The sequence below is a fragment of the Pan troglodytes genome, chromosome 21 (genome assembly GCF_028858775.2).
Source record: "Pan troglodytes isolate AG18354 chromosome 21, NHGRI_mPanTro3-v2.0_pri, whole genome shotgun sequence".
NCBI classification, from domain to species: domain Eukaryota; kingdom Metazoa; phylum Chordata; class Mammalia; order Primates; family Hominidae; genus Pan; species Pan troglodytes.
In genome coordinates, this window is record NC_072419.2 from 31,594,653 (window position 1) to 31,612,592 (window position 17,940).

At 46.1% G+C, this 17,940-nt stretch overlaps 1 protein-coding gene across 3 annotated transcripts; it reads right to left on the reverse strand.

The window, feature by feature from the left end:
• Window positions 1-4,195: 4,195 nt before the first annotated feature.
• Window positions 4,196-17,354, reverse strand: VSX1 (visual system homeobox 1). Of its 3 annotated transcripts, none has more exons than XM_003953696.2 (5): window positions 16,815-17,354; window positions 14,579-14,657; window positions 13,967-14,090; window positions 12,824-13,004; window positions 4,196-7,150 (listed from the first exon to the last, which is right to left on the reverse strand). In XM_003953696.2, the coding sequence occupies exons 1-5, from the start codon at window positions 17,236-17,238 to the stop codon at window positions 7,053-7,055; spliced, it is 906 nt and encodes a 301-aa protein (XP_003953745.1). In that variant the 5' UTR covers window positions 17,239-17,354; the 3' UTR covers window positions 4,196-7,052. The 3 variants fall into 3 exon arrangements, with proteins under 3 accessions (XP_003953745.1, XP_003953744.1, XP_001149985.1); XM_001149985.4 differs by lacking the exon at window positions 4,196-7,150 and adding an exon at window positions 8,728-11,689; XM_003953695.2 differs by lacking the exon at window positions 12,824-13,004.
• Window positions 17,355-17,940: the final 586 nt, after the last annotated feature.

Consider the following 17,940-nt stretch of genomic DNA (forward strand, 5'->3'; position numbering starts at 1 on the left):
AACACTGTGCTCAAAGAAACAGACTCCCACACCCAGGCAGAGGCACTGGCAGCAGCAGGGTTTCCACTGTGCCTGAAAGACCAGGGGCCACCTGCCCTCATGGCTTTGTCCTGTAGTTTCATCATCCAAGCAGAAGCCTGAACCAGTCCCCACACACATGGAGGGCCAGGGGTCCTGATGCCTGCTGGTAGCCCACCCTGTCCCCTGAGTGGTCTTGGAGCCAGGTGCACTGCTTGAGTCATCACGCAGATATTGCTCGGTTGCTTGTTTTGCAGCAATCACCTGGTTTCTTGATCCCTCCATGATAAGAGGCTACAAGGGGGAGAGGGAAACCAGGGAACAGCCTTTGGCTAGATCTGAGCTGTCGGCCCCTTTGCTCTGTCCTGAGAAGGCAAAGGTCACTAAAACTGCCATCGCATCTCTGCCTACCGCCTCAGGAACTTCTTGGGCTTCCCAGCCTCTCAGCTCAAACTCAGGTGTGAAGGTTTATGATGCAGTCACAGCTTTGAGCAGAGACCACAGGCAGGGGAGGAATTAGTCTGCAAAGGTGCTGATCGCTAGGGCTGGACATGGCTTTCTCAGGGACCAGTTTCTGTGGGTCCCAAAGAGAGATGAAACATGGCCCCAGCCCTGAAAACACCAGCGAGGACCCAAGAGGATGTGTATCTGTTGATGAGGAACTAATAGCATTAGTCAAATTTCTTACCGGGCTGAATGTTGAGAAATTGTAAAGCTGGCCAACACTGCCCCCTGGCGCTGTAACTGATGCTGCTTTCCAGCCTATCTAAGCAATCTGTCAAGTCTTCCACAGGACAAGCCAACCAGAAGAACTCACGCATTCCTTAAGATCATATCGCCATCAAAGGAAGCCCAGGAGCATTTCCCTAATAATGAGCCCTCGCGGAATAACCTTTGTCTCCTTAGTAAATTAATCAACACAGATTGACTATGGCCAAGGCAGTGTGATAGTCCTGAACTCGGGGAATTCTGGATGAGGATATGAGAAATCTGTTCGCCCTCGCAAAGATACGTACTCCATCAAGACGGACTGGGTACAGGAAGTGTATAGATTAGATAGATAGGTAGATAGATAGATAGATAGATAGATAGATAGATAGATAGATAGATTCCTTTAAAAGTCTGATAAATTGGGAAAACACAAATCCCTTGGTGGAAGAGAAATTCTGAGGAGGAGCCCCTGGCAGGTAGCAGGCAAATGGGTTAGAATTCAAGGCAGAAACTATAACTGAGGGATATAGTCAGGAACACCCTTTGTGGTTTTCTTTTCATATTAGTTTAACTAGAATTAACTTTATCCTGGACTTACGTGCAAGCAGGCATTGACGTTTTGGTAGATTTCCGGTCCAGTAGCGTCTGACAATGGCAGCCAGACCTGGGAAGTGGCTTGAGAGGGCAGCTGGGAGCACTGCGAAGGTGCTCTGGGGAAAGTGTCAGGTCTTTTGGCTGGGGACCAGGGAGAAGTAGAAGTAAAGTAAAGCCATTTTTGTCCAGCAAAAGTTTTTGTCTGGATGGAGGAATGATATAAATGCAGGCTAACTCTACATAGTGATAGAAACATGTTTATTAGGTATGTTTAAATTTTATGTATAATTATTAGAAAACTAAAAAGAGTATGTGATTTCCAAACCATTGGTGAAACAAATGGAAGAAAAGTTGGTCAATTTTAATAAAACAAAACAGGAAAGGGTGGAGTGGGGAAGGAACAAGCAAGGATGGCAAGTTGGGAAATATAAAATAAGATCAAGAGATATGTCCATATATCATATCAGTAATAACTGAATTAATTAAATTTTCCCATTAAATAGAAATTGTAGCATAGAGTAAAAAAGAAAATTTAGAAAAGAGGATGCAAGACATGGGGCATGGGATAGACACACATACACTACACACACACACCACACACACACACCACACACACACAGACACACACCACACACACACCACACACACACAGACACACACCACACACACGCACACACCAAACACACACACCACACACACAGACACACCATATATACACCAGACACACGCACACACCACACATACACCACACACAGACACAGCATACACATGCACACCACACACACGCACACACCACACACAGACACACACCACACACACGCACACACCAAACACACCACACACACCACACACACGTGCGCACATACAAAGACACCACACACACCACACACGCACACACCACACGCCACACCACATAGACATCACACACATCACACACATGCACGCACACACATATCACACAACCACACACATGCACACACCACACACACCACATGCATAGACACCACACGCACACACCACACACACCATACACAGCACAAACACACCCTCACACCCCCCCACACCACACACACACACCACACACACGTCATGCACATGCACACACCACACACAGGCATCACACCACACACACACCACACACATGCACACATCACGCACACACCACACACACCACACACAACCACACAGCACGCACACACACCACACACACCACACACACCCCTACACAACCACACCACACACACTCGCACACACACCACACACACTACACATAATGCACACACCACACACACGCACACATCACAAACACACGCCACACACATGCACACACACACCACACACATTCACACATAGACAACACACACACATCCCACACACCACATACACACAGCACACACACGTGGTCACAAACACCACACACACATTACACATACCACACACACACTTCACACACACCACACATGTACTCACACATACCACACGTGCCCGCACACACATACACCACACACACATGCACACACCACACACAGTCCCACACAACTACATTTGCACACAAACCACACACAGGCACACACCCACACACACGCACACACACACCACCACACATACACACGTGCACACACTGCACACATGCACACACATGCACACACACACCAAATACCACACATGCGCATGCTCACACACACATGCGTGCACATACACCACACAGAGGTGCACACTTGTGAGCAAACATGCACACAAACACACTACAGATGCCCATGTGCACACCACACACACGTGTGCACACACACACCACACCACACACACACCAAACACATGCACACACCACACATATACCACAGGTGCACCCACACACCACATGCACACACACCACACACACGCACATGCGCACACACACATTTGGAGTTTTAGAAGGAGAGAAGGGGAGAGGAAATATTCAATGAATTAAAAGCTGCAACACTTCTAGAATTAATGAAAGACAATACTCAGGCTCAGGAAGTACACAAATTCCAGTCAAGCTAAATAAAAATGAAAGCGGCACCTCTACACATGGTTGTGAAACTGTCACAAACCAAAGATCAGCAGCAAGTCTTTAAAGAGCCAGAGAGTGAAGATAGATTACCTACACAGGAATGGCGTTTAGACTGACAGCTGACAGCTGAGTAAAATCTTTAAAGTATTTCAGGAAAATAATTGATAACTTTGAATAGTGTAGTTAGCGAAATCATCTTTCAAGAACAAGCACAAAATACATTTTCAGGCAAACAAAAACTATAGGCTTTTCACCCCATTACTTCAGGATTACTTCCAGAAGAAGGAAAATTATCCCCCAAATGAGGATAATAAGGGTGGTGTGCCTGCAATGGAGGGACAATGAGCAAGGAACTTGTTACACTTGTGGGTAAATCTAAAGAAACATTAGTGATATGAAATTACAGCAATAACGCCTGCATCATGGGGTTAAGAAAAAAAACAAGGTAAAAGAAAAATCCTGAACAAGAGTGTAGAAAGTAATTAAGAAATCAAAAGTAGCATCCTGTAATTCCTCGAATGTTCAGGACAGTTTTATATTTACATCAATATGCATGTCAGATTTTCTAGATTAACCACAAATAGAAGCAGAATATATACCTTCTAATCTAGTAGAGGGGGAAAAGGGGTAAGAAACCTGAGCAGTTTGAAAAATGAAAAAAAGGAGAAATAGATTTAAAAGAAAGGGTAAAAAACATTTGCAAATACACACAAAAAATAAATTTGTTAAAATAAAATTTAAATGTCAACAATTATAATTGATGTAAATGGAGTAAATTCTCTAGTTAAAGACAAAGATTTTTGGAATGGATTTTCAAAATCTCAACTATATACTCCGCAATAGACAAACCTAAACCTAAAACATATTTAGAAATGTTGATAGTAAAAGTATAGAAAACATTTACCAAATAAATATGAATTAAATATCAGACAAAATGCACAGTAAGACAAACGCAAGAAAGTTAAAAGGGGAAACTTTGTATGATAAATGTTCACCAGGAAGATCTAGAAGTTCTTAACTTGCAGACAACTCCAAAAATATGAGCAAAAATTGATGGAAATACAAGGGGAAACTGAAAAATTGACCCTCATAGTATTTTCAGGCCATGTATAAGAAATCCCAAAATCATTTTTTTGATTGGGGCAGTGACTGTATTTCATCTAGATTCACAAAAGTGGCCATTTCACTGGATGCAAACTTTGTTTACAAAACTGAACTCGGTAAAACCAGTTTGTGTGTGCAGGAGGAATTTTAGGTCGTAATAATTCTTCCAGATTCTGTGATGCATTCAGTCATGGCTGGGGTTGTTGTCCCTGGCATCCTCTCCTGCTCCTGCTCCCAGTCTTGTGGGCTTGTGGGTAGGTGCCTTGACTTGGGAGAGGATGCAGGACTGAGGAGTGGGAGAGGGGATGGACAGAATACCCAGCAAGTGTTCCTTCTCCAGTCTGTCACGCCAAGGGCAACCAGGGCTAGGTGCCACCAGGATCTTCACGTTGCTGCGTAGAATGACTTCAGAGGTCTCCATCACAGAGGCAGAAGAGGAGAATTTATCACAAGAACTCCCCCGACTGGTCACGGGCTGCCTTGTGTGTGCTATGGACTTCTAGGAAGCCCTTCAGGGTCCACAGGTGGAAGTACCAGGCAGGGGTACCTAAGGCATCCACATCTCAAAGTCAGAGAAGCCCCAGGGCGGTGTTAAAAGAAAAATCTTAGGCAAACTAAATGTAACAGAGTTTAATTGAGTAAAGCATGATTTGTGAATTGGGCAGCCCTGAACCAGAATAGGTTCAGAGAGTCACCAATGCTGCCGCATGGCCAAAGAAGACTCATGAACAGAAAAAGCAAAGTGACACACAGAAAACGGAAGTGAGGTACGGAAACAGTTGGACTGGTTACAGCTTGGTGTTGTCTTATTTGAACACGGTTTGAACAGTTGGCCCCCTGTGATTGGCCAAAACTCAGTGATTGGTATGAGAGTAGGTTATAGCCTATTTACACATCCAGTTAGGTTATAGTTTACTATGTACAAAGAAACCTGTTGGCCAGACTTAAATATGTAAGGAGGCAGCTTTAGACTAAACTGAATTTAAGTGGGAAGCAAGACCAGTTGCTGTGGCAATGGCCGAAGTAAGAGATATTTGAGGAGATGTGATCTGTGGCAGAGAAGTGTCCCACGCAGGAATTTCTTGTAAGACTCATTGCATTACTTGGGAAAAGGAATGCCCCCCCCAACCCCCTGCACACAGACACTCCTGTGCAATATTGGGCTTCACCTTAGTCATTGTTATGGAATCCCTGGCCCTCCAAGGGCTCCCTACATGGGACAGTAAAGGAGATCCCAGAATCTCCCCCACTTCCCAGTTTAGTTACTGCACAAAATTGACTGTGTTAAAGAGGGAAATAGAAAAGAGGCAGCCTGGTTGCTCGAAGGACAAAAAATTTCAGTTCTGCAGGAGGAATGAGTTTAAGTCCTGTATAACACGGTGACTATAGTTAATAACAATGTACTATATACTCAAAATCACTAAGGGGGTAGATTTTCAGTGTTCACACCACAAAAAAAACTGTATGTGAGGTAATGCTATGTTAATTAGCTGGATTTAGCCATTCCACAATCTATACACATTCCAAAACATTATGTCTTACACCATAAATATATGCAATTTTTGTCAATTAAAATTTAATTAATTCTTATAAAGAAAGAATGAAAAGGAGGAAGTACTTCTTCTTAGTAGGTGATCTTCAACAGAAGAAAGTGAAAAAAAGTCTTAAAATGTCAGTATGAGACAACAGATTCTGCAATGACAGGAAGGATGGGTAATGGACAATTATGTGAACAAACACATTTCAAAGCCCGGGTTGAGATCAGGGGTCAAAGAGGAGATGACCACAGCTGGTGACTTAGAGGGTCAGTAAGAGGAATCAGGGCAGAAAAGCACAGAAACTCCTCCATTTAAAATTTCAGGCTGCAAACTCACATGGGTGCCAAGCTGAGCACCCAGGCAGGCACAGGTCAGCCATGCTAGCCGAAGGGGATGCCCATGTGTCATTCATGATGGAAGGAGAGGAGAAGGGCAGCCAGCCTTGGGGGAACTCTTAAGTTGGAGTAGCTGGGGCAGTGGCTCACGCTGTAATCCTAGCAACATAGGAGACTGAGGTGGGAGGATCACTTCAGCCCAGGAGTTAGAGGTTGCGGTGAGCTATGATTGTGCCACTGCACTCCAGCCTGGAGACAGAGACCCTGCCCTAACACTCAGTGTCTTTTTTTTTTTCTTCAAGGCATTTTGGGTTGAGGAAGTCCAGAAAAGTCAGAACAATGCCCTGGTATGGACAGTTCCCTTTCAACAGATAATCTTGCGCAGAAGCAGTTCCGAGTGATAGACAAAGCCTCTTAATAAGGAGGGGAGTTTCTGTAAGAGCAGCTTTCTGCACCTGTCACTAGGACCTAGCTGTCATGACTGCAGGTTTATTCTCATCAGCTGGTAATAGATACGGGAAAGAACACACTGAACTTGGGAGACCAATGCTTTCAACTCCTAGGTTGTTGAATTCCTTGCACATGGGGTGGCCTGCAGGGGGCAAGTCTGGTAGCAGTGATCATCAAGGATGACACAGGAAAATCGGCATGCTTCCTGAGGCAGAACAATGCTACCTGAGCACTTCTCCAGAGGGGCAGACTTTAGCAGCATTACAGGGTTCAGCTGAAGGTCATCAGGCACCACCACGGGGTCTGGGGAGCCTGTGTGTCTCCTGCAAAGTCCAGTGAACGGGAGCCTCCAGGAGCAGAAGTTTGCACTGGAAAACAGGGAGAGTATTTCACAACAACTCTTGCATATATGTAGATAGAGAGAGGGGAAGGTGGGACTGAGAGAGAGCGAGAGACTGTGGCTTAGTGAACTTAGCTGAAACAGATGCACACAATTGTGACCTTAAAATGGTTGTTTTAAGCCACAGTTTGGGGGTAATTGAAGGATCTTCTAAACCAAAACATCTGAAAGCTTTATAGTTTTGCCTTTCACACATCCCACACATACACCATGTCTTTAATCCACCTGGAAGTGTTTTCCTGTAAGGTGTGAAGTACAGGTCCAATTGTATGTTTTCCCATATGGACAGTTGTCCCAGTAACTTACCAAAAAGCCAGCCCTCCCCCGGTGTCAGCCGCACCCACTTTCTGTCCACACGTGTGTGTGCTGCCTGCTCCTATTCCTGCTGCATGGGTCCATTTGTCCCCCCAGGCCAATACTATCCTGCTGTGATGATCACAGTCTTATCAAAGCACTGACCTGGGACAGACTCAGCCATCACCTCGTTCTTTAAGGGTGTTTTCCCGATCCTTGGCTCTGAGTTTCTCATCCATTTGACAATCGGCTTAGCAGGTTCACTTCATTTCTCTGCAGCCCAATGTCTCACCCTCTGAGAATGCAAAGAGATAATGAATTTGAACATGATTCATTGACCACAGAAAACAATTGTGTTTTCATATATTGTTTTTATACGATTAAACCTAAGGAAAAAGCATTATTTGTTATATCTTGTTCTTCTATCATTTCTGAAAATATCACCTTAATTCATGAATGTCCTCAAGTCCTGAGGTGCTGCCTCCTGCTGCTACAGGGCCAAGAGTGTTACACTGGTTCCTATTAAGAATGTTTCCAAATTCGCCTTACTAAAACTGTAATTTTTTGAAATCTCCTTTTGGATTTTAACAGCCACATTTCAGCTGGCAAACAATTTTGAACACTGGAAACAATTCAGTCCTGCTGTCAGTCTGTAGCCAGATTCCAATCTGACGTGCTGGGGGATTTGAGTGAGGGTTGAGAGGACCACGTGTAAAATCCTGCTGGCCTCTCCATCCTCAGATTGGCACTGTGAGAACCACGCAGGAGTCACTGGCAAGATGTGAACTCTTTATCCTGAAAAATTTTCATATGATATTTTTAAAAGCGTTTTTGTCTCATGTGAATTTAACCCTATATTGAGAAAGCGGTGTTAATATTTTAATAATATTAATATTAAAAAATATTTTATTTTTACATACTAATTTTACAAAACTTAGAACATATTTAAAAATTCAAAGTATCCATTTGTCCATGATCTGAAAAATGTTATGAATATTTTTTAAAATTTTCGTCTATTTTTTCGTCTTTATGCACGTTTCTTGTTTTCTCTCTTAATATCACACACGCACTACTTTATCTCCTGCATAGGGATGACCTTTGGTTGGCTGGTTACCAGTCATTCCCCTTTCTTTCTTCTTTGTTGAAAGGGGCCAAATTACATCAGTTAATGGGCAAAAAGAGCGGGGGCTGGCCACAACGTAGCCCCAGAGGTGAATTTTGATTGGACTAAACCAAACAAGGAATTCTGCCCACCTGGCTGGTGATGATTGGCTTAGGCCTGAGCGTGACATGCAGTGCTGACCAATGAGGAGTGAGAGAGGGTCTGCTAGCAGGTGGGGGTTTACTCCTTGATGAAATGTGGCCATAGGTAATCTCCACTGTGATGTCTGGACTTCAGGAACCTCCAGTGACCTTGCAGGGACAAGCTTGAGTCCTGGATTCCTGATGATGTTCGCGAGCGGCTCAAAGTCCTCGTCTCCAGACTCTAGTCACACAGGACAGCGGTGGTCCTCTGTGGGGGGTGGCCAGTTGAGCTCCTGGTCCTTGCACAGCCAGGGAGAGAGCAGCCCGATGACACACCGAGCCCTGCTCTTAGGGCGACGTTTTGCTGTGTTCGTAGAGTTCTTCTTGAGTTGTTGTTGCAGACCATTCCAACAAGCTATTATTCCATGATTTATTTTGTTTGTCCCATATTGTCAAAAAATGATAATGATAAACTTTCTCGTTTGATTTTTGATATTAATAGAGATTCCAATAATTACAGTAATAATAGTTAATATTTAATTTGCTCCTTCCTCAGTTACACCAGAAAGTGAGCCAAGTATATTACTCATGTCATCTCATTTAATCTTCAGAAAAATGAGTGTTCTGTTGTCATCCCCATTTTACAGTTGAAAAACCAAGAGATCAGAAAGGTAGTGAAACTCATCCAAGGTCACATGGCTAGAGGTGGCAAAGCCGCCTCAAAGACTCTGCTCTTATATATGTACATATAAACACGTGTATGTATGTATACATTATAAAATATTAACCTGCCATATTGAAGAGAGTTCCTTATGTTAAGAAAGCATCCTTCCATTTTTACTTCAGTGCTTCTAGCCCCTTTCTCTCGTGCCACTTCCTATTTTCTCCTTTTCCTTTGTAATATTACATAGAGATTTGTCCACTACTTGTATATTTTGTATGCAGAACCAGTTGTTAAGGTTATTCATTTCATTTTCATTCTGCTTTACATATTTGTTTATTTCTATCTTTTTTCTTTTTTAGGGTTTTTTTTACTCAGCAAAATTTTGTCAGCATCATTCCACATTAATAAATAAGCCTTACTGTTACAATTTTAGTGGCTGCCCGTATTGTCTAAGTGTGATGTATGTAAGTTGCACAGCTTACTGGTTCCCTCTCCCAAACTCAATCCTGGATAAGCTAAGGAAGAGGGATGGAGGCAACAACCGAGGAGTAAACATGAGGAAATGTGTTGAGAACCAACCCTCTGGGAGGCAGAACCTGTGTGGCTACAGAGCCTGGAGCCAGGGCTGCTGTCTCTAAACAGGAAAGACAGAAGAACTTCTAGAGTTCATGCCAACTGCTCATTATGGGTGCAGTCTCAGGCCTCAGTTATGATATCTATTAGCCAGAATTAATACAAGAACATAGGGCTTATCATTTTCTGTTGCTACAGAAAGGAACTGGTGATGTTTAATTTTCCCAAGAGTATGGAACTAGCATAGGATGAGAAAAATAGGCCAAAGGGAGAGAGCTTCTGTTTTCTCACCTGCAGAGATGGGAGCACCAAGCCTAGCCTGACAGATCACTGGGCCAGTTCCCAGAGAAAGCCCTCACAATGAGCAGTTCCACACTTTCCTTGTACTGCCCTTCCTTCTTCAGGAAGCACCATATTTTCCCATCAACTAGAAGGTATCTTTCTGGCCTCTGAACTCCAAAGAGTGAATCAGACACAGCTGCTGCCCCAGAGGAGTTGACAAAGCAACACATGGTAAGAGCTGCAGCCTGAAGAATAAAACGTGTCACATGTCCCCAGATTGAGAAGGGGTGAAGGGAGAGCCTGGCTGGGATCAGAGATAGTGGAGATGTACAAGTGTGTAATAGAGGAGTGCCTTGAAAAGTAAACACACCACAAAATGTTTATTTTTAAAGAATAAATAAATGGCAAAGGAAACGCAGGAAAGGAAAGATTTACAAAATCCAAGTCACTAAAGTGCTTTCAATCACAAATTTTGAAAGACCAAAAGCCTGGTCTGACCTAAAAACACTGTTTCCAGCTATCCAACAATTGTTTAAATATGATCCCATGCTATTTTTAAAGGAAATGCAGAAACGACTAGAGTATGGGTTTCTTTGAATTCCAATATGCATAGCCTATCAAGTGACACTCAAGAAAACACAAAACTACTCCCTAACAAGAAAATTGAAATATCCAAGGCCAAGTTCAAGGTAAAGACAATATAATTCATTCATGTGTCTGTATGGAGTCTTCACTATAATGATATCAGATTCTTCTGGATATTAAACAATTTTATATTTCCTAATTGAGAATGAGGACATCAGACCTAACCTATTCATCTATACAGTACATTGAACCACACATCTCAAATGATGCCCAGCAGTGAAATCATTTTTGAACTTCGGATCCTCCCTGCTCAAGCTACAAAAGAGAATCAAAAGTTTTGCACCAAGTTAACTGGTTAAAGTGCCATTAAGGAACCGTTTCCATTCTAGAATGAAATAGAATTTTCCCTAGGTCACTCATCTGTCCTCTTAAAGCAAGTGGCATTGCATTTTATCTTGACATTGTCAGAAGAAAATCAAACTGAGAGTATATGTCTTGGACCATTTTTGTCTTTTGGAAAATGCCAGTGAGGAATATGCACATTTTCAGCCTTTGACAGTGGGACCTGTGGGTCTCATATGGCTCCCACCTTCCCTGGCTGGGGCCCCTCCAGTGCCGTGGAGTTGGAGCCTCCTTGAGCACCAGCCCCAGGGTGCACTTTCTTGGTCTCCTGCCGGGCAGAGCTGGAGAGGTCAATAGCCACATCTTCCAAGCCATTCTCAGGGCTCACTTTATCTGAGCCTCTCTGTGATCCTGACTCACTCTGGCTAGAACCTTCTTTGAAGTGGTCAGAGCCCCAGAGTCCTGCCAACTTATCTTCACTTCCTGGCTTCCTTATCATCCCCATGGATTTTTTATGCATCCCTTGTAAAAAAAAAAAAAAAAAGGAAAAAATAAAAATAAAAATTGAAATTCAGCAATGAAGTAAATTTCCTTCTTATTGTTATCTAAATCCCACTAGAATTGTCCTTGTCAGTGCCTATCTCTGGGGCCTACAGGAGAGGCAGGTAGGTAACTCCCACCTTAGGGGTTTAAAGCAGGTGCCTGACCCCGGGTCACATCCAGCAAAGGTGTTTTGGATGACACAGTGATTGGCATTGGGCCCACTTTCCCCTAGGCTGCGGTCTCGCAGATGCCAGTAAGTGCCCTCCCCCACCTGTTCGTGCAATTTCAGATGAGCCAGTTTGGGTCACTGCCTACAATGCTCCCTCTAGTGTTTCAGTCCTTGAGAGCAAAGTCAGGACATATCTATGATTGGAACCTCCAGTGCCCAGGATAGGGCTGCTTGGTAGCTGTTCAAAAACTGTTCGCTGAGCAAAAAACTTCCTCCATCTAAACCTAAAATGCCACCATGATCCTCCTAACTAATTACCCCGTGCCCAGAGGTACTCATCTGTGACTCATTCCCACAATCTGTGATCCCTGCCTGTTGGTTTCTGGCGACAGCAAACAGGGCAACAAGGGTGGAGCATCCTGAGAGTGCTGGGCCTCAGCAGCGGAGACTCTTTGAGCACCAAAAATCTAAGGGACAGAAAAGCCACTCGGCAGGTTGTTCATGGCAGAACCAAGCCCGGGGCCAGCCCTCCTGACTCAGATGGAGGGGCTCACTGTCCCCAGGGGTCGCTGCTCAGCACTGCCCTGTTTCCTATTACCAAGTGCCCTAAATTGTATGGTTTCTAAAAATTCTAACAGCATTCAACACTTGGATGCTGTTAATGCAATGATGTCATTTCGCCCTTAAATCCCAAATACATATTTAGCATGCATAGCCCGGTGAGACTTCCACACAGCCTAGACAGTCTCTGTGAAAAATGAGGCAACCATCCAGTTGCTGCAAGCTTTGTTATTAATTTAAAATAATAAGAACGGTTCTGGACCTGAATCTCAGTAAACTGACGTTGCTTTGCTTTGGAAATGGCTGCCTCGGTGGGGACACCCTGGGATTCCCCCACCTCCTACAACACCTCGAGCCGTGCGATCCCGGGGGCCCTTCCTTACCCAGGAGCCAGGGCGCGCAGGAGCCCAGCAGGCCGCCCTCGGCGGAGTTGAGCACGGAGTCTGGCAGCGGGATGCAGTGGCGCACCATAGCCCCGTACAGCCCGTACTCGGCCATCACGCTGCTGCCGCCCCAGCGCTTCTCCCGCTTGCGCCATTTGGCCCTGCGGTTTTGAAACCAGACCTGGTTGGAGGCAGGAGAAGCAGAAGGCACACAGAAGAGACAGTGAAGAGGGGCGCCTGGAGGAGCGGAGGCGGCGTCCCAGGGCTCCGAGCTTCTCTCCCGAGCATGATCCCATGCTATTTCTGAAGGAAATAGCTCCCGGGGGCCAACCAGCCGCCCTCAGGGAGAGCGCCCAGGAGCCCCCAGCAGCGCCCACGTGCGGTCCGGACTCACCGGCATTCAACGCAGTAGGGACACTTGTGACCACGTCCACTGAAGTTTCCATAGAGTCAGGAATGAAAAAAAACTAAAGAACCAAACTCCCTTTTCCCACATTGTGTGAAGAGGTAACTACAGTGTTTCCTGTTTTTTCTCATTAATTGGAAAGAGTTCACTGGGGCACTGGCTCCTTCCAAGCTTAGGCTATTGGGTTGCTGGTGATATTTCTCATTAAAAACATTATGTTAATAAAGGACTATTATGAAATACGGTTTAGCTGTTAAAAAAAGAGTTAGTGACATATCTTCTGATAAAACCAAGAGGAAAATTCTATGTATGCATGTGAGTGTGTGTATATATGCATGTAGATATGTATATGCACATACATATTCAGGGGCAGATAATATACTCCACAAAGTGGAGAAAGGTCTCCTCAGGCATTTGTGTTGATTTCTTTCAGGGTTTGAGATGGAGAGGTAGTCTCTTTTTTTTTTTTTCATTGACATATCTTTATAGTTTCTAGTTGCAGCACACATTATCATGTGATTTTAAAGAATGATTTGATACTAAATAATAATAAAACGAAAAAAGGCATGAGGGTCATAGGGGCAAGCTCTTGTGGTGCCTTCAGCTAAGGGACCCTCAGTTTCTATGCAAAGGGAGCGTGTTGGCTATACAGAAGGGACTGCTGATTGGCTCACTGAATGTGGGAATGACACGTTCTCTGTGGTATCTTTGGAGTGGAGAAAAGGGACCCCAGACACCTGTATCCGGTCTTCAGGGAGCTCAGTTTTCACAGCCAGCATTTCTCGGGCATACACATCAGGGTAGTGGGCCTCGCTGAACGCCTTCTCCAACTCTTCCAGCTGGTGAGCAGTGAAAACTGTCCTGCAAGGACCCCAAAACACACACGTGGGCACATGTCCCCTGGGGACAGCAGCCTCCCTGGCCTTAAGGACCACCGTGCCTGCTTCCTCTGCTGTCCAGACCCTAGAAGCCACTTCATGATAATGGAACACCCCACCTCTGAATGATTAGCTGATGTAAAGTCCAGAAGTTTGATTCAAATGAAAACAGTTCTTTAGCTCTTTCTTAATGAATTCCATCAGCTCATTCTGACAAAATCCATTTGACAGATCCACAAAATTGTCTTTAAAATGCTCCCAAAAAAATGCTAGCAAGATTGTAGCATTTTCCCAGCCTCCTAGGAACTGCAGAATTATCTTCCCAAATGGCTTCTGCGTCCTTCCCATTGCCAACCAGGAAACCACTGGGCCTGCTATCATGCCGGGCCATAAATTCTCAGATGCAGATGCCATAAACCTTGGGCTGTGTCCCGAGGAAAGGCAGGCAGAGGGGACTGCCTGGCCCTATACCTGTGCCGCCGCTTCTTCCTCTTGCCCAAGGTGGGGGATGCCTTTAGGTCATTCCTGTCTTCAGACTGGCTGTCCTCATCTGATGGCACAGAAAGACGAAGAGGACTTTAAGGGTGATCATATCCCCTCTATTTCCTGGATTTTAATGTGAGGATTGAAGTTATGAACCTCTTGGGTACTTAAGTAGTTTACAGTATGAGCTAGCATTTTTAGTGCCTACTAGATCCCAGGCTCTGTGCTTAACACTGTCCATACATTATCTCAAGTATTCTTAATATAATAATAAAACACCAAAATGGCTGCTATTATTATCATCCTATTTTTACAGATGAGGAAACTGAGGCACCGAATGGTTAAGTAATTTGCCCAAAATCACACAGGTAGTAAATGGTGAAGTTGAGAATTCAAATCCCAGATTATCTGAAGCCAAAACTACTCAGCCACTGATTGCACTTTCTATCCCCACACTGCTTCCAAACACATCCACCCCTATGCCCCCAGCCTCATCATCTTAACCTCTACACCAACATTTCCCAAAGGAAGTCTGGGGCTTGTGACATCAGAACCCTCGTCAGAACTGCACCCCTTCCCTGATGCACCAAATCAGAATCTCTGGAGGTGGGATCTAGGAGGCTCATTCTTGACAAGTGTGCTCAGATGATGTGTAGTTGCCCTTGAAAATTTGAGAACCACTCCACTGTGCTTTACCTTTTTATACCCAATACATCAAAAAGTCTAGATGGAAAAGAAGGTTAGAAGACCAAACTATTGTGAGATTCATTGCTAGAAGGCATAATTGCCTCAAAATATCTTTAAAATGAATAAAGGCAAAAATAACTAAATAATACTAGTTTTACTCGTCCATCAATTAGTTCACCAGAAACCTGGCTTGGATTAAAACATTCTGTATTGGGCTGTCCAACCTGATGAGACATGAGACACATAAGGTTATTAAGCACATGAAATGTGGCCAGTAAGATCAAGACATGCTGTAAACATAAATCACTTAATGGAGTTAGAAGACTTAGTGCTCCTAAAAAGTAAAATATTTTTGTATTGATTATGTGTAAAATGATAATATTTGCTATCATTGTTGGGTTAAAATATAGTATTTAGATTCATTTCACTTTTAATGTGACTGTGAGAAATTTCCGTCAAACATGCAATCACATTTCATTTTTCTTGGACAGCGCTGCTCCAGAATTTCAGAAATGCTGGCAGAGTTGGATTTAGCTGCCTTTGGTTTTGTAAGAAAGAACCCATCCCATGAAAACAGTTTTTGCATTTTTAGTGACACTAATAGGGAGTTTCATTTTATCTTACGTAGAAGCTCATGAAATAAAGTCCTTTTAGAGTGGAGCAAAAACGTGCCTGCCTATTGATCTGACATGCTTCCTTTTAGTATCAGAAGACCCAGTCTACTCTTTTTGCCTTGGCTGCCTGGATGCTCAGCTCTAGATTCTACCACATACCATCCTTTCTTGTGTAATTCTTTCTTTTCTCTCCCACACCCAAAACCACTCGTTTCCTTAGCCCTTGTCCTTTATAGAATTTCATTGCTTCCTTCTCTTTCCCCGCGACCTGTCTGGATTTCTTTGGGGAAATGGGTAGGCCGGGAACACATCTCTAGGCGTAACTACAATGAATCCCCAAGGTTGCTTCTTTCTCCTGCACAGGGGACTGGGAGGACGCTGCGCCGGCAGAGGAGCGCGGTACCCGGGACTCTCTTTTCAGCACCCCGAGGGGCGGACAGTTCCAGGGCTCGAGGCCCCGTACTCTTCAAGGACCCGTCAATCATTCGATCATTTCCGCCCGCGTTTCCACCTGGTACCTTGTTCGGTGCTGCTGGTGACCACCACAGGCCCGGGCCTTCCCGACCCACGCAGCTGCCAGAGGCGGAGACTGGCGCCTGGCGCTGGGGGGAAAAAAGGCCCTCTGGAGATGGTTGTTGAAGACCCCAGGGTCTCATCAAAAGGTTCCACCCGGAACCAGGTGGTGGCGGTCTCACATCGCTGAGGGAACAGGACCCCGGATGAGAGGCAGGGATTTGGGATGCAGCAAGGGGCAGGCGGCGCAGCTCCGCGAATGCCCCTCCCGCGACGGGGCCTCGCTCTGGGCTCCCCGCCTAGATCTGGGCCGCTGGGGCCAGGGGTGCGGTGGGGCGATGGTCTGTGACCCCTGCGCGGCTCAGAGCCTAGGGGACAGGGGCAGGAGCGGAAAGCGCGGGCCTGATTACCGGACGTGGAGACGCTCTCGCTGCACTTCTGGCGGCCGAGCGCAGGCGGCGGACGGCTGGGAGCCAGCGGGGCAGCGGGCTCGGGGCCCCTGGGCGGCAGGAACGGCACGTCCGCTAGGAGCAGGCAGGGCGCTCGAGCGGCCGCCGGCGGCTGCGTGCCGAAGCCACAGAGGAGGCCGAGTCCCAGCGGTAGGGCCCCACGCGCCAGGCTGGAGCCGTCAAGCCCCGGGCCCGGGCACGGCGCGACTGCCGGACCCTCGCAGCCAGATCCCTGTCCTGGGCCAGCGGGCGCCGGCAGCTCGGCCTCCAAGCCCAGCAGGTCCGTGATGGCGAAGCCCCGGGGGCGCGAGCCCCTAGGGGAACCGCCAGGCACCAGGGCCCTGCTGCTAGTGCGCCCGTCGGAAAGCGAGTCCCGGCCGGTCATGGTTCCTTAGCAAGCAAGGCGCGAGCCTCTCTGGATCCCGTTTGCGGAGGGCCCAGCTTAGAGGAAGCTTTATAGGATTGGGCTGCCGGTCGGGCGCGGGAGGCCTGAAGGGCTCCAATCAGCTGGGCGCGGGCGCGTCGCCGTTCCGGACCCCGCGAGATGGGGACGCCACCAGTTCCCCTCCCCTCGGTTACCGCCCACCCAGCTGCAGTCCCCTCAGTCACCTCCTTCTCCTCCTCTCTTCTGTCCAGCCCACCCCACCCCACCCCCATTCTAGGAGGGAGGGGAGGAAAGAAGGTAAGGGACAATGACTCCGCTGTCTGCCTGTCCCTCTAAAAGTCGCAAGTTCTACATCCTGGCGTGGTCTTCTCCTTCCTTCCAGACTCTCTGGGTGGAGGCCCCACTCCCAGCTGCCCTGAAGCTTCTTTGATGCGACCCAACTGCCTATTAAGACCTAGGACCCCATTCCCAACCACACCCCGATGGCTACCCCCTATATGTCCCCAGCCAGCCCTCCACCTCCGCCGCCAGTGCCACGAAGGCCTTCCTGTAAGAAGGCCTTCTCTGAAAATCCCCAAGGGGAAAGGAATGAAAACCGTGTATTTAATCCATGGTCATTCTACCTCCATCCCTTTAATCCATGGTCATTCTACCTCCATCCAAATCCACCCCCAGGTCCATCCCCAACACTCCACGGGCTGA